At 33.7% G+C, this 18243-nt stretch overlaps 1 protein-coding gene across 1 annotated transcript; it reads right to left on the bottom strand.

Annotated features, from left to right (window-relative positions):
- Window positions 1-129: 129 nt before the first annotated feature.
- On the bottom strand, window positions 130-8355 carry LOC106069186 (alpha-soluble NSF attachment protein-like). The gene is made up of 9 exons (XM_056024335.1): window positions 8087-8355; window positions 5603-5685; window positions 4820-4936; window positions 4675-4721; window positions 4460-4537; window positions 4249-4304; window positions 3909-3993; window positions 2615-2788; window positions 130-1784 (listed from the first exon to the last, which is right to left on the bottom strand). The coding sequence occupies exons 1-9, from the start codon at window positions 8176-8178 to the stop codon at window positions 1635-1637; spliced, it is 882 nt and encodes a 293-aa protein (XP_055880310.1). The 5' UTR covers window positions 8179-8355; the 3' UTR covers window positions 130-1634.
- Between the last annotated feature and the right edge of the window lie 9888 nt (window positions 8356-18243).

Raw genomic sequence — 18243 nt, forward strand, 5'->3', positions numbered from 1 at the left:
GTTCAACACCTTGGTACTCCACTAATGCTCTTGACTTTTCAGACTATACTTTAGAAAGGACAAAAAATCTTGTTTTCCAGTGGTACGGATTCAAAAAAAAAAAAAAAAAAAAAGAATGTAAATCATGAATTCATTTAAAAAATCACATTTATTTAATTTCAAATTATTACATAAATAAAGTCTTATAGCAGTCCAATGCATGAATTGATGGTTAAGGTATCTATACATTGTAGATTATTGCAGTGTAACCCACTTTTGAATCATACCTCAACTCATAAAGTTGATCCTTGAACATTTCTGTATTCAGGTCAGACCACCAGTGAACTATTGAAGGCAAGTTGCCCATCAATAACAAAAGTTTGAAGAGAAAAATTACAAAATATTTTTAAGATGCACATATACTGATTAAAAACTGTTACTAATCTGCTTCATAGTGAGACAAAATATAGAGAAAAAAAAATAGTTAAATCAATTTCAAACTTATGAACTCCATTCAAAGACAATAAATAGCAATGGCTAGAATATCTACACAAATGGACAGCTCATAGAATGTTAAATATTACAAAATATCTTTGACTCTCTAAGCATCAGTTCTAATATTCTATTGATAAAGTTTATCCTTGACTAGCCTAGTAAAAAAAAAGATGTCCTCAACATTTCGTTGGTGATGGCTACAGAGTAGAGAATAGAACAAGTTTAAACATTGAAAATACATTTATAAAGAATCTGAAACTTCATACATACTTTTGTACTTCATGTTTACACTCCATACTCAGACACTGAAATCAAATACTTAATGTCTTAATAATAACTTAAAGAGTTGAACAAATACAATGTGGCTGTATATTTCCTGTGTAACAAATATTTCATAGTAGTGATTAGTCTTTACTTTTTATACTTTTTTTATTCTTCAGATTTTTAATTATTTTAAATTAAATGAATTAAAACCATAGAAAAAAAAAAAGAACGCTGCATTGAACATTTGTATCTGTAACCAATTAATATCAGAGAATTTGTAATAGCAAATTTATTTGACAAGCTATTTAATAAAACAGTGATGTCAATATAAATAACAAACCAATATTTCCATTCACTAAAAACAATCTACATAAGTGACTGAGATTTTTTTTTTTATGTCTGTACCAGTACTATAAAATACAACATAGGAAACAAAAACTCAAAGTTTGAGGTTGAGTTAAACTATGTCCATCTAATTTAATCAAGTTGAATAAAACAGATAATTAAGACCTAAACAAGTAATGAAATGTGCACATTATAAACTTCTTTCAATAAATGTGCCCACACAGTAACTGAAGACTCACACTGTCACTTTCAAAGTGGGAAAGGAAGAAACTTTATTAAAAAAAAAACAGCACAATGCAAGGTCATCATAAAATGATCTGAACATAACATGGACATTACTTCAAGAAGGAATATATTTTTTTTAAAATCTCGACTTATCTTCCCCCCCCCCCTCTAATAATAAAAACAAAACTACACAATTTTAAGACAATTTAGGGAGTCTCAACATGAACCAAAGTGGAAAAAAACTTGTCAGTGAATGTTCGAGAACCTTTCAACCTTTGACTGTTAGATACAGAATGAAATGAAGAGAACTGAATAATGACTGATTCTCAACACAAGTCAGGCTCTGCACTCAATTGTTTCTTGACTCTCACCAGCAATGTGGTCAGGAAGGGATCCAGTCGTGATATGCTGTCATACTCTTTTAACACTTCTGTAAACTGGTCCACATTCTCAGCTTCTATTGCCTCCAGTAGTTTCTTTAAAAGAAAACATTTAGCCAACTAAATGAACATGTTTAGTTGAAGTATGACAGCTGTTTTATTTCACTTTTGAAAGAAAGCACAAGAGAGAAAATTTGACAGCACTTGTCACAGGTATACAGATGTATTCTTAATTATAACTTTTGAATAAACTGTGCATATGTTAGGACATGGGTAACTTAGATAAAAGTAAAGTTCCCCTTTCAGATCTTGCAATCTATAGGGCAGACGATGTAAATGTCACCTGTTTCTGTGGCCCAAGATTAACAAAAGTTTCATGTGGCCAGCACCGCAACCAACCACCTTTTCTTTTCCCCAATCCCAAAATTAAAATCCCAGTCTTCACTGGGATTTGAACCCAGGACCCCCAGTTCAAAAGTCACATGCTTTACCACTCATCCTCCGCAACTATGACTGCATGATCATAAAATCCTTTTACTCTTTTTCCACATTTAATTTAAGTACTTCAATAAATATTGAAAAAAAGTGAATATTTAAATACTGATACTTTTTTGTTTACATATTACTGATAAGTTTTTGTTTGTTTTTAATCTACAGCCATCAACCTTAGAAATAATTTTACATTGAAATAAAAAGGAAGGGGGCAAATGATCACTGAGATAGGGTCACCTTGCATTAATGGGTAAAGTGCATGTTTCTAAAGTTTTGATGTTTGCTCTGTGGCCTAGTCAGATGTAATGATTACCAGCTGTCCCAATTCACCTTCATAAATCAATACTGCTCTGTTCAACATGTCATATGAGAACTTTTATCAACACACACATCAACTAGATCTAATGAAGAAAAAAAAAAGTGCACTCATTTACCTTGACAAGCTTACACTCTCTAGAGTCAGCAAATGCTGGGAACATCTCTTCATATTTTTTCACTGCCAATGTGGCATTAGCTGTATCCATGCACATATGACAAATTGAGGCCCTAAAAAAGTGATCTTTTGCACTATACTTCAGTAAGGAGTTGTCCATACTAGACACAGCCACCTGACAGACAGAACACATGGTTATTACATACTTATATTTGTCTTCACTACAGGAGTGCACCATTTAAATAAAAAATGTCTGACTAAATAACTGGTTACCACTGAATTCTTTAGAGATTGTAGTGTAAGTTAGAGTTTCATTTTCTGTGCTGATATTTTTAGTATGTTTTAATAATATTTTAAGTGCTTTAATAAATATATTAATATTTCATATGAAATTTTAAAAAATGAGACATACATATACCATATTGTTGTGCATATAACCCTCTGGTTAGACAAGTTTTTACAAATGAATGACAGCTGTGCAGGGTATACAAAGGTGCAGAGTTTACAAAATTTATTTTACTCAAAAGAAAAGTAAAGTTCCCCCTTTCAGATCTTGCAATCTATAGGGCAGATGATGTTAAGGTCACCCATTTCTTTGGCCAACTGTTAACGAGCAGGGTGTCATGTGGCCAGCATAACGCCCAAATGCCTTTACTTTCCCAACTTAAGTCAAGTACCCATTAGAGTTGAGTGGACTCAGGGGCACCATAAAATTAAAAATCCTAGTCTTCACTGAGTTTCGAACCCAGGACCCCAGTTTCAGAAGCCAAGCACTTAACCACTCAGCCACCACACCCCCACTGATAACATAGCATAACGGAAATTATGGACATACCACTGGGACTTTTTAACTCCTAAGGTTTGCTGTGTGGTTGAAAAATGTACATTGGAAAGCTTTATGAAGATCTCATTAAAAGAAAAGATATAGTACTGATGCAGCAGAGAATCTTTAGTATACCAGTAATTAATTGTGACAAGTAAGTAAGCAACGAAAGTTATTTGCAGATACCGGTAGTGTCAAAATGTATAGACTACAGTGCACGCAATACATCTGCAATCATTTGACAGTCTCAATTATGTCACTGTCCTTTCTATAGTTTAGTGAAGCCATAGAAACTTGTATCATATTCACTGATTTCTTCCAATAAAATAAATTTTCACATGTAGGGTATATAAAGCAGGTTGTATGTTTTTGTTTTTACTTATTTCTTAATTTGTGTGGGTAATATGGGTATGTGCACGAAAATACAGTAGTTAATTTAAATATTAAAAGTGAAACTGAAGAAAAAACAAACCTGCTCATATATTTCTATGGCTTTTTCATAATTTTCCAATGTTGCAGAGAACTGAGCAACTTTCAACAAACATTTATTGGCAGAGCTGTAAGTTTAGACAAAAATATTTCAATATTGTCATAATAATTTAAATCAATAAAAGTTCATTTCAAAGTTGATAACCTTTAAGCTTAAGGATTGGAAGCAATTATTAGAACAATATCAAAAGGGGTTTTATTTTTGTAGGAAACAAAAGTGATCCAATTATTTTTCATGTTAAATATCAAAACGTTTTTCCCCAAAATATCAAACACAACCAATTTAAAGATAGAAATGAGTGACAATATAGATTATTACATACCTATTTGACTCCTCCCCTTTATAGTAATCTGCTGCTTGTTCATAATTTTGAACAGCCTAATAAAATAAATATTAAAACAAAAGTTGTAAAAAAATTTCTTTCTAGTAAATTATTTCGATGAAAAATAAATAAATTTATAAAACTAAAATTTGTTCTAAAAAAAGTTATATTATTAGTTTACAAAAAGAATGAGCTCATTTTGTAAGCCTACCTTCTCCATGTCTGATAATTCATTTTCATAAATCTCTGCCACAGTTATGTGATGTTTAGCAGCTATATTAAATCTACCCTGTAATGACATGATTTTACTTTTTATTCTGAAAACACAACACTAAAATAATATATTAAATTATTACTATATATATCAACTTATGCATACAAACGTGTGCTTCTATTCCTTTTAATACTAGTGTTCTACCAACTTACCATATCTGTGTAAATCTCTATGGCTTTGTGTATTGCACTAACAGCAGCTAAAATAAAGTATATTAAACTGTACAAAATCTTAATGTAATTGGTAAAAAAAAAAAATAAGTGTATATTTTATAAACTATTTTTAAGTCCAGCTTACCATTGGCATCAGCTTTTCTATAACAGTTACCAGCTTCAACATAATGTGTGGCCCCTTCATGCTTGCTACCTAGAGCTATCTGAAGCAATGCCGCTTCTTCAAATGCTTTACCTGCCTCTGGAATGAATGAAAGAAATAAACTTAAGATAATAGCTGAAGTAATAAAAAAATAGAAGATTTTGAAACTATTGGTAAGTTTCTGTAAAAGTAAATAAAAGTACAAATTTAAAAGATTGAAAATTAGAATTAACAAAAAATAATTAAGGAAATAAAACAGAAGAAAAGAAATTAATGATAGTTTCTTGAAATATTTTCAGTACACTATATTCTTATGGTGCTTTCTTTCCACTTAACATTGGAAGACTGCGCTCCTAAAATGTTTTCTTGTAACTGAATTTTGATTAGTTTAAAGCCAGATAGACTAATGTGACAAAATAAAAGATCTAATGTGTGCCTGCCTCATGAAGAATCTTGAACTGTAATAATTCTTTTTTTTTATGTCCTGAGATGAGAGGCCAAATATAAATTTAGTGGGCTTCACGCAAACACTTCAATGCTAAGTTAGGCCTCTTAAGTACCAGAAGGGAGTAAAGAACTAAAGAAAATTGATAAGAGTTCTTTTGGTCAGTCCATTACTCATGGTGTCTCAATTGGGAGTTTAAAGTGATATTTTTGCATTTACAATCTTAAATTGTACTAATGTGTGTTTTTTCTGTTATTTCTAACTCTTTGAATTTGGATGTGACACTACTAGTGAAAATACGGGAGAATAGACTGACTTACGTGGCCATTTTTTAGCCATTTTAAAGGCATTTGCTGCTCTGACATACAAATCACATGCTTCCTCTTGTTTGGAACCTCCACCACTAAAAATGTAATGAGTACATATTTTAATGATACCAATAGTTTTTAATAATCAAAGACTTTACTGTAGACATAATATAAATAATCCTAAAGTTTTGGCTACTTATAACATAATTAACAGTTACAATTTTAGTTATCAATAAATAATGTCTCTACCATTAAAGACTTCTATCCAATACATTTCATTTAAATTTCACTTGGTTATTGTGCAGTAGATTAAGCATCAAAGAAATAGGATATATAATAAAATCAAAGCCCTCACTGACTCATCACAAATTCTTCCACTAACTTATTACCTACACATTTATAGTCCTGCTTTTCTTTACCATATTGTTGAAATAAACTACTTTTCATTTTGATACTATACTCCTTGCATCCTACTCACTCCTTTAATAGTCAACTCTACCACATCAAGATTTGTATTTGTTGCCAGCATGCATGCTACAGCTAATTCCCTGACTACTCCAAGTATTAACTACTTATTTATTAAACAATCTCATTTTTCACACTGTTTTTCCTGTTTTGACAAAATGTACTATTTACGATTTTCTTTTAATTTTTTTTTACATATTTTTTCCTAGCAGTATTTTGGTTGAAAGAAATCAACACTGTGTGTTACAGTATATTTTTGTAAACTTGCTATTTATTTATTTATGCATTCCTCACTCATCTTTGGCTTTGGACTCGAAGACAAGCCTTATATATTTATAACAACTGTAATAATAATAATAATTAATAACATCAACAATATGAATGTTGTTAATCTTGATCTAAATCTCTCTAATTTTATCAAATACAGAGTAACAGACATTACTCCAAAAGAGAAGATAATTATATATATATATATATGCCATATAATGGTATATAAATAATAATACAAGTAGATCTAGATCTATATTTATATGTAAAATAATATATAATAATCATATATAATGTAGGCTAAGTACAAATTTGTACATCTCTACTGAAAATAAACAATACAAACTTACAAATTATTAATGACAAAGTTATAGATCTAGTACTCTTACAGGCGGCCATATTGGATCTAAAAACACATTTGACATCAAAACAATTTCCTGTTCAGGTTTTACAAAACTGAAATTAAGCATGTCCTAAGAAAAGACATTGCTTTATAACTGAGTGTTTTTATGACATTTTCTTGAGTTTATTCTAAAGATAAGAGGTTCCTCTAACGGCCAGTGGGAAAAAAATTTTTTTTTTCTATTACTATGTCCTAAATATTTTAATCAGAAAAATTTGAAATTTTCAAATAACAAGGAAATTAAAAAAAGGTTTCCGTACATCTTTAGTTTTAAACCATACACTTAGAAAATTCATTCAGCTTTCCAATGATACCAAATTTATTATGATTAAACGAGTCAACGATATTTTAAAACTTAGCACACTTTTATAAGGTACTAGAATTTCACTAAGGTCGGGATGACCTTTTATCAATAATATCTGTTTTTTACAAATAAAATTAGTGTATACTGAAACATGTAAAATTGAATGAATCACTTTTTTATACCTATATCATTGCTTACTAACATAAAATATAATAAAGATCTGTATTTTTGGGAGTTCTTTTGGTCAGTCGATGTCGAAGCTAAAATCTGTAAATCTAGGTATCTAAATTGACTAAAATATTCTTTCAAATAAATATAATTAAATAGATCTAAATCTTAAATTTAAAGATTCTTTTTCTAATCTACACTATTGTTTTATAACTAGATAGATCTAGATCAATTTAGAAGCTTATTGTGTTGAAAACTTGACAACCAGGAGCATTTTTCTTTTTATAGACTATTTTAAGAAAATTAGAAAAAATTGTATTTTTTTCGTAATTTACTAATGATATTAATTTTATAATTTTAATTTCATTTTGATTTGCCACTTTTAAATTAAAATTCCTCCTTTAAAACTGTACAATTTGATATATACTTTTGTATATGTATTCACAATAGTTTTGGAAATATTCACATCAAAAAAAATTTGCTTCACTTTTTTTTTATTTCTCTAGTCTATATATAAAGTCCATTGGATGTCAGGACGCCTCGGACAAACTTAAAATCACAATAACTTTTGAACCAATAATGCTAGCATAATAAATTTGGTGTTGTTGGAAAGCATTTTTCATCCTCTTTCATTCTATCACAATTTATTGGTATAAGATTAATTAACTCTAGAGTCTAGATCTAGGATTCTAGATTTAGGTAGAATCTAGTTGCACCAAAAAATTTAAATAGCTTAATAGAGTAATCATAATAATAAATAAATAATCATTGATTCATTATTATTGATTATTATCATAATATGAATTATGATATTAATTTATATTAATATCATAATCATATGATTAATGATTAATACTAATAGATCTAATATGTTTAGTTTGTTACTTACCCAAACAATGAATTAAATAATCCTTTTGAAGATTTCAACTTTTTTTCAGCTTCAGCAATTAATTGTAATGCTTTCTGCTCTTGATCAGCCATTATAAAATGTGTGTTTTGTCGATATGAATAGTAATAATTATAAATTTTCAAATAATAACATCTAGAAATCTAGATCTGGATCTAGACTTAGAAGTTAGATCAAGGCCTAGAATAGAATACGCATCACCACTCCACTACAACACAAACATTACATTAATGACATTATCACTATTACAAGACACCAACTTCCGGTTGGAAGCGCCTCCCACTACAGTAGATTTTTTTCTAGCTCTAGATCTAGATCACAGACCTATATATATATATATTATAATAGATCTATAGATTGCAATCATGCAAGAGTTTAATTAAATTAGTATTCAGGAAAGGCCTATCATTGGAATATTATAAAGCATAGCAACTTAACAAGTAGTGCTACCACTGAAGTAGGCTACAGTTGTAAAGATAATATAATGTTACAAATCTCACAAACTGCACCATACACCACCAACTTAAAGAACTTGATAACTCAGGGCTCCAAAGTAACTAACACTTTAATAGTCGAATAAATAACAGCCAATACTGTACAATCGGCAACATGTAACACAGGACTGTACAAATATCTCTCCGATAACACCGTACCGCCGTATCACCTCTTGCACTGGCCTCTCCGTCTCGTTCCGGGCTTGCACTGGGTTCAACAGTTCAGGACTGACTTCACACACTAGGCTCGTTGTGTCGGATTCGATCACAGACCAAGATCAAGACGCCAGTCGTCTCAACTGTACTTGACAGTACTCCGCACGGAACCGTCGTAATGCTCAGTACAGAACCACACCGTTGAACTGTGCTGTAGTCGACCGTGTTCTGAACCCCTGTCGTGAACCTTCTGTCGTGAACCCTCTCTCGTGAACCGTCTTGACTGCGACATCTCCGATCTTTATATAGGGTCCCTAATGGCCTTCTAGAACCGAGCAGAACGTCGCTGGACGTTTCTAGCTTCGTCACATGACCCTCGTGACGGTCCTGAGCTCTGTTCACGACGGCGATTCTTCCCGAACCGTCCTGTTGACACTCGACTCGGCTGACCGTCGTAACTCGTCACGGTTGACCGCTCGTCTAGCGCTGGCCTGGGGCGATTTGCGTCGGCTGACTACACTCACACCACTACCCCCATCTGTGCCACCACCAGGTTTATAACAATAATAATTATATTTATTTATTATGAATGCCACATGTGCAAATGAAAACAAATATCGTAACGACTAACATGCTATAGAATATAGAATATGTGACACCCTTTATAGTGCAAAGAATTGCAAGCCTATAATAAATCGTACATAGTCGGACATGAACTACAGAATTGCTTATTCTATTTACAGTGCACTTAATATCGATTAGGTATGCGGATGGAATCACGCCGCGGGCAGTATTTGTGCATCACTGCTATAAACTGTAGGCGCCCTATACCATACATATTTGTATGCACCTGGTTGCGGCATCAGAACGAGACAGCTGGTGGACACTCACAAAGGCCGCGGGATACACATTTAAGACCAAACGAAAATCCGCTGCCGAGGGCAGACGCAGATGGTGAAAAGAAAATCTAAATCGACCACCTGCGGACAATGGTTATGCTTGCCCTGGCTGTGGCAAAATATGTAGGTCACAGCTGGGGCTGATCAGCCACGGGAAATACTGCATCCCTCACTAATCTTTGGACTCGAAGACAAGCCTTTTTTTATTATACATTTTTGTTTAATTCACGCATGTTGAAAAGAAATTGTAGTGGTAAGAGCGTAGCCCGGATTTTTTTTTTAAATGGTGCTGGGGATGGGGTAAAAATATGTTTTACAAAGCTTATGTCAACTCTGTCTGTCTGTCTATTTGGTAAAAAGTTTATACACGTTTTTTCAATCACACACAATGTCGGATAAAGCTGAAAATTTGCATAATTATTTCTTTTACCCGACAACACAAGAATTAAGGGAAAAAAAAACAAATAGTTAATTAACTCAGGGTAATTAATTATTTTGGTTGGTATCTTGAACAAGGGAAATAAATCGTACTTGACAGTTGTGGTGGTATTAGTTGAATTAGTCACATATTATAGGCAAGACTTTCGCAGCATGTGGTATGCAAATAAGTGCCGAAGAAACACAAATTATGACCGATTGCGAACAGGGTTTTAAAAGAGACATTAGTATTGTAGGCAAAAAGTTGACAAGTCTCAGTGGGTTTACATATACCTCGAAGTTATCTTCTCATATTAAGAAACCAAACCTGAAATATTGGCCAGAATTGCAGTCCACAGCAGCACCACTTGTAAAATTCAAAACAATTTGGAAAGACAAAGCCATAGCCCTCGACGTCTAAAATAACACTTGTACGCCCCCTGTTTGCAAATCTTGGACATTGATTGCAGATCTAGAAGGGATCAGGATCCAAGCAATGGAATTGAGATGTTACAGAAAGATTCTAGGTATCACATATAAAGACCGCATTAGTAAAACGATTAATACAGGAATAGGACCACACGATGACCGTCTTCCGTCAGGGAACAATAACAGGAATTTTTAAAACGAGGCGGACACAGAAAGTGATGGGAAGATAACCTAAAAGAATGGACAGGCGTGCCATTGAAAGAAATTCTATCCAAAGCAAAAAAAAAAAAAAAAACAGAGAGGAATGGATAGTCAACAGTAACAGTAGCCTATATTCACCCGACACTAAATAGTAGAGCCGGACTTAAGCATTGTGGGGTCCTATGCGAAACGGATTTCGCGGGGCCAAGTTTGGGTAGGGAAGCGGACAATAAGTGAAATTTAAGAGTTTATATTAGAAAATAAATTCGTCTACGCATTTTATTCATTCTTTACTACGTACAGAATTACTTTTACGAGCCTTGCGTGTAGCAAAGTCATACAGTATATTATAATAATTCTGTTTCCTACATTGATCACGCTCAATAGCATGGCTCAATAGCATGAATTACCAAATGTTTCAATTTATCTTTGAAAATTGTTGACCTCAAGTAATTATTCATTAGTTTGAGGCGCGAGATTACACAATTACGGCTAATGCATAATGCCGTTTTTATTTATCGCACGTTGGATTGGTGCTTTCCATATTGAGTGACACCCCAAAATGATTATATATTTCCGTATATTTTAAGGACTTTTTCGTATATTTTGCAATTTCGGGAGATTTTCAGGAGCTCCTGGTAAATCGACAGGAGGGCGCGGGAGATCTGTTTTAAGTTATAAAATGGTTTAATTTAATAATTTTTACACCTGAGTTGTGCAAACATATTTGTATAAGGGAGCATTACTAGTAAAAAAAAAATATTTGAAATGCTAGTTTAAATTAAAGTTTAGAGCACCTACAGACCCGATAGCTACCTTTTCTTTTTTATAAAGCTTCTATGAACTCCTTCTTTCTGTCTGGAACAAGTTTTGAACACGTTAGTTCTCCCACTTTCCATTCTCGGATCAAGTTGAAACTTTGCACAATTCTTCATTGTTCCTAACAAAACATTAATCAATCAAGACATTAACCAATTATTTATTTAATTAGTGGCTATTAACTGTTTTTTTGAATACATGACTCATGTGAAAGTGTCTAAGGCAGGGGTGGGCAACCTTTTTCTATCGAGGGCCGCATTAAAAAAATGGGAAATGGGGGCTGCATATATACAATATGAAAATATACACATTAGAAAAATTCTCTAGCTCTGCATAATGTCTTTTAATTCAAATATATGCTGTATTATACATTTAAATTTCATTTTTTACACTCCCAGTTGAGGAATTAAAACAAGAGTTAGTACTTTCTTAAACTAATTTTATTAATATTCTTTTTTTTTTACAAATTTTATTATTGTCTTTCAACTTCACAACATGTCACCACAAATGTACTTAACATGGGCGTAGCCAGGCGGGGGGGGGAGTTGGGATTACCCCCCCCGCCCCGAAATGAAATCCCCCCCTGCGGGGGGGGGGAGGAATTTAGTGACTGATTTTTTGCTTTGATATTGTTTATTTTATGTGAGATTTTAATACTAAACCATCACTTGCCCCAGCGCAGCCAAGGGATTTTTGAGTTTAAAACCCCCTACCAGTGGGTTTGCAGTTAAATCCCTCTCTTCTATAAACAAAACAAAAAATAATGCAAACGACAATCCCCATATTCCAAGAGCATAGCTAAGGAAGATTTTGATTTTAAAACCCCCTCCGAAATAAACGATATAATATATATATATATATATATATATATAACACAGACGTCACTTCAAAAAAGAAGATGATTATATATACGTCCTACTCGTCATGCAAAATTTGCTTATAGGCATGTCCTCTACAACCGAATCAGCTTCTGCACTAAATGGTGAGCTGATGGTATTGAAAACTGATTCCAAGCTCTTGGCGTCTTAATTAAAATTTGTTTTCAATTTCCACAATCAAAGAATCCAAATAATTTTGTGCTTTTCAACCATTTCACCAGAGATAGTTTCACCGTTCAACAAAGGAAAATGACAAAACCTGTTTTCACTTGCTTGCCTGGAGAATATGGAAAGTTTTGTTTGAAAAGATTTAACATGCACATACAAAAATACAGAGTTCCACTCTTCATTATAAATATTAGTTACAAAGTCACAATCATGTCCTTCAAGGAAAATAACATTTTCTTCCTTGAGATCCCACATTCTTCTCAATACCTTGTCTATGCTAAGCCAGCGGATATTAATGTGGTACTGAATACTGGAATGTTTTGTTTCCAAAAGCTCAAGTAGGCCCCTACTTCTTTAAAACTGTCTGTGGTAAAAGCCCTAACTCTGATAAGCTTGATCACTGAGATAATCGGGTCAATAATGTCTTTGATATTCAATGCAGAAAAGCAGGGGCTGACTGGCTATATGGCCATTCGTCCAAATGCCCGGTGGGCCGGTACCAAAATGGGCCGGTCTGGTCGTGACCAGATAATTTTTTTTTCAATTAAGACAACTTTAAAAAAAAAGTGACAGCAGCAAGAAAGATATGTTCAAGTTTTTTTTTTTTTGGACAATTAATATTGTTTAAAATTCAACCATGATTCAACTATAATATCAAAAACTTTTCACTATACTTATTATCATTTGCAAAACGTCAGACCACAATCACAGATCCCATATAAGCGCCATGAACTTCAGCACTGCTTTGATGTCTTCGAGGTTGTGTTTGGCCTGATCATTTTGCTGGTCGGCATGTACAAACTTCTGCTTAGTTTGAAGTCATTAAAGACGTAAATTCTTATAATAATGAACTGGTTTTATATAGCGCTGTTACATCCAATATTTAATGAAAGGAGATTTATATTTTATGTGAGAAGGTCAGGAGGCGCTGGAGACCTTTTCTCTGCTCAACATTAAATTTTATAACAGTAGTACTGGATGGGCTCTATCTGTGCACCTCAGTCTGCGACCAAGGGGCTAGAGTCGCCTAAGCAACCAGACAACTAGACTAAACTAACTAACTAAAGCAAGAAACAAACTTTATTTGAAAATGAATACTAAAATTGAAACTTTATTTACATAAAAAATAAATCAATAATCAATCATATATACACTAAAGTTGAATTTAAAAAACTATACCTATGCAACTACTACTACCAAAAATCAACACTAACAAACCAACCTTCCAATAACTATCTAACTAAATTACTCCAAAGGAACTTACAACACTAAACCTAAATCTATACTAAGTAACACCCAACCAACTCTAGTCTAGATCTTCAATCTGCAATATCCTACAACAAACCAGTAACACTGACTAAAACACACATTACAACTCCACAACAGAGACTAAATCTATCTAGCTAAATGAACAGCCAAAGATAATGGCACTAAATACTGTTCTGTTGTCACAGATTAATAGTAAATTACTGTAGACGTTACTAATTAATAATGATAATAACGAGACTGTCTTTATCAAGGTAGACATATATAACTAACTTTTTATTTCCATCCGATTCTTGGCTTTCGCATAAAACATAAACAACAAACAATGACGTAATATCTTCTAATATTAACACATCCTTCCTTTTGAAGCTATCATCACATCCTTCCTTTTAAAGTTCTTAATACTTATATTTACAAGGAATTTTGACAACTCGACCACTTCTGGTTGTCTTGACCGGCACAGCAAGTTCTCTAGATGTTGGTTTATAATTGTCTGTTTCTTTTGTTCTAACAGTTTGCTGTTCATTGTCTTCGTCGGTGTCATAGTATCCAGAGATGTCTTCTTCGTAGCTCTTGTTTAAAAACCGTTGATTTCGCCTGTATGTTTTCCCATCATTTGTCTTTATGATGTAAGATCTGGGTGATGGATGTTTCTTAATGACGACTGCTTTCTGCCATGTTTGTCCTAGACGAACTCTCACCTTCTCCCCGACAGAGTAGTCTTTAGGTAACCTTGCTTTTGAATCGTATTTCACTTTGCTTTTCCTCTGTCGTTCGTTGAGTAATGTCTCTGCATTTTCAGCTACCGATGGTTTCAATAGTTTGGGATCAGTTGGAATGATGTCTCTGAGTCTTCTACTCATCAGCAGTTGTGATGGCGAATAAAGCAGTCCGCTTATCGGAGTATTTCTATACTCGAGCCTAGCGAGATATGGATCTTTCCCACTTTTGTATGCTTTGTTAAATATCTGCTTTACGATACCAACTTACACCTCACTTTGTCCATTTGATTGAGGGTACCTGGGACTTGATATTGTTATCTTGAAACCCCATTCAGAAGCAAACTCTCTATATTGATAGCTATTGAATGGCATATTGTCGCTCACTATTTCTTCTGGTATGCCATGTCTAGAAAAAATACCTTTCATTGCCCTGATAACACATTCTGCTGTTTTGTTCTCCAGTCGTTTTACTTCAGGGTATTTAGAGAAATAGTCCACAACAAGCAAATAGTCATTGTTTCGCCATTCAAACAAATCTGTCGCAATCTTTTTCCATGGTCTGTCTGGTACAGCATGAGGTAGCAATTTTTCTTTCACATTATTTCTTTTGAACGTTGCACATGTTGCGCATTTCATTATTGTCGAAAAAATATCTTTGGACAATCCTGGCCAAAACACACTCTGTTTTGCCTTGGATCTGGTTTTCTCAAGACCAAAATGACCTATGTGCAACTTGTCGAGAATTTCATTTCTCATATACTTGAAGGAATTATAATTCTGTTCTCATAAAACAATATTCCATTCTCTTCATGAATACTGTCTTTAAATGACCAATACACTTTCACTGTTTCATGAACTTGAGTTTTTATCTTTGGCCAACCTTCTCTGACATAATTCATTACAAGTTTTAATTTAGCATCAGATTCAGTTTTCCTTCTAATTTCAATAATCTTCTGATCACTTCCCGGAAACTGTGCTGTTGCGTTATGAATTCTCATAACCATGTCATCATTTGAATTTGATTGTTCTTGACCATTGATGTACGCACGCGATAACGTATCAGCTATTTGCATTTTTGAACATGGAGTGTAAGTTACTGTTAATTGAATGTCTCAATAGTCTTAACATCATCAACTGAAGTCTTGGTGAAATCTTATGTAAATGCTTAGTCACAATAGTTTGCAAAGGTTTGTGATCTGATTGTACAGTCACAGTTCTTCCAAAAATATAATGGTGAAAATGTTCAGCTGCAAACACTATAGCTAATATTTCCTTTTCTATTTGTGCATATCTGCACTCTGTTTTTGTCAATGATCTTGACGTATACGCAACTGGTTTGCCTTCTTGCATTAAACATGCTCCCAACCCTTTAGAAGAAGCGTCACACTGAATAGTAACTGGCTTTTCAGGGTTAAACAATTGCAGAACTGGAGCTTCACTAAGTGTTTTCTTTATTAGTTGGAAAGCATTTTCTTGCTCTGCATTCCACTGCCACAATACATCTTTCTTTAGCAATTCACGCAATGGACTGGTAATTGTTGACATGTTTGGAATGAAACTTGACAGAAAGTTCAACATCCCTAGCAGTCTTTGAATTCCTGTTCGATCTGTTGGTGCTGGCATCTCCATTATTGCTTTGATTTTAGCTGGATCTGGACGAATACCATCTTCTCCAATTTGTCTTCCGAGATAATTAACACCAGAAAGTTTATATTGTATTTTGTTCTTGTTGAACTTTACATTGTTCTTTCTAGCTCTCTCCAGAACATTTTCAAAAATTTGATCATGTTTTTTTTCATCTTTTGCTGCAATCAGCATGTCATCTGACATGATATGTACACCTGGGATGTCTCCGAATACTTGATAAGCACGTTTCTGTAATACTTCACTAGCTGAGGATATACCAAAAGGCATTCTCAAGAATCTGTATCTTCCAAACGGAGTATTGAATGTACATAAATAAGAGCTTGGTTCATCCAACTCAACTTGCCAATATGCATCCTTTTGATCAAGTATACTAAACACTTTTGCTGCTCCCAGTGAACTATTGATTTGATCAAATGTTGGTATAGTGAAATGTTCTCTCATTATATATTTGTTCAGTTCTCGGGGATCTAAACACAACCTCAAAGAATTATCTTTCTTCTTTGCTATAACCCAGTTATGAACCCATTCTGTTGGTTCATCAACTTCTGTGATCAATCACTGTTCTGTAGTCACAGATTAATAATAAATTACTGTAGACGTTACTAATTAATAATGATAATAACGAGACTGTCTTTATCAAGGTAGACATATATAACTAACTTTTTATTTCCGTCCGATTCTTTGCTTTCGCATAAAACATAAACAACAAACAATGATGTAATATCTTCTAATATTAACACAAATACAGCAGCGGTTAAAGCAGCAATAACACAGCAGTAATATTCAGCAGAGTAATAATAGTAGGCCGTCTCTGAAACTTTTAATTATCTTTTTTTTTTTTCATTTTTAACGCTAACACTTTAAAACTTAGGTCGGCTGGCAACGCTGTCGTTAAGTGTCCGCTTGTGGCATGCTCGTAATATATGAATGCAGCTCCGGAATTACGGCAGTACATCTAACAATGGCCTTACCGGCCCTTACCCTCCACAAACTAAAAATTATACACTTCTTAAAACTAAAATTTGTATATTAAATGTTTAAAAAAATACAAAGTGAGACTAAATTTAGCATGCTTTTAGATATAAGTATTTTTTATTCCTAAGTGGAATTTCATGAAAGCTTTTGAAAAACTGTAGGGGGGCTCCACAAAAACCCTGCCCCGGGGTCCCCAAATACTTAAATCAGGCCCTATAATTAATGGGTCATGGTACATTCTTATAAAATTCGCGTTTTTTTTTGAGAATTTACTAAGACGAAGCAAGAGCTTTTCACATTAAGTTCCCCTCTAACCGTTCTGCTTTCACTAATCTTTAAATGGAATAGGTTGTTAGGGTCAGCCAGGAAAACCAACGACTTATCAGACACCCAGTGACAACACATGAAATGCATAGGACGCAATTATCTTCTTTTTTTTTTAAAGTAAAATCTGTAATCTATAATTAATATTTAATAATATTGTAACCGAGGGCAAACACTCCACGAAAGATAAAGGTGAAGAGATATTTTTTTTACAAGATATTAGACGATCACAACATAAAAGTCTAATGAGTTCATTTAGCTGCTCTGGTCTGCAGGTTTCACTGTCTCCGCTACTGCCTTCCACTGACATACACCGTTCACTGCTGCCGCCTATGTCTTATCGTTCCAACACTAACACAGGTTACATTACGTGTCTCAGGAACAATAGTATACATACACTAACAGGAATGACCCTTTCCAGTTTCCTCAAAACACTTCTTCCTGACCAGTCAAACTACACTGCTTCTGACCTGCTTACCACACTGGCAAAGATCCCTTCTACAACTCAGGCGGTTTTAATCTTCTAACCTATCTATATTCTGTCTCTCTATAATATCTACTTGGCTGGAATCAACAGTCCACCATCTTGTTTCTACCCACTCACTCGTCTTTAACAGTGCCCTGGTGCGTACCATACGCTTCAATGTAGGAGCAGAGATATAACAATATTGTTACAAATGAACAGTGACAAGTAGAGGTCAACGTGTGACCCCAGCGAGATGACACAGCAGCCAGTGTTCTCTG

Source organism: Biomphalaria glabrata, chromosome 3 (genome assembly GCF_947242115.1).
Source record: "Biomphalaria glabrata chromosome 3, xgBioGlab47.1, whole genome shotgun sequence".
Classification (NCBI taxonomy): domain Eukaryota; kingdom Metazoa; phylum Mollusca; class Gastropoda; family Planorbidae; genus Biomphalaria; species Biomphalaria glabrata.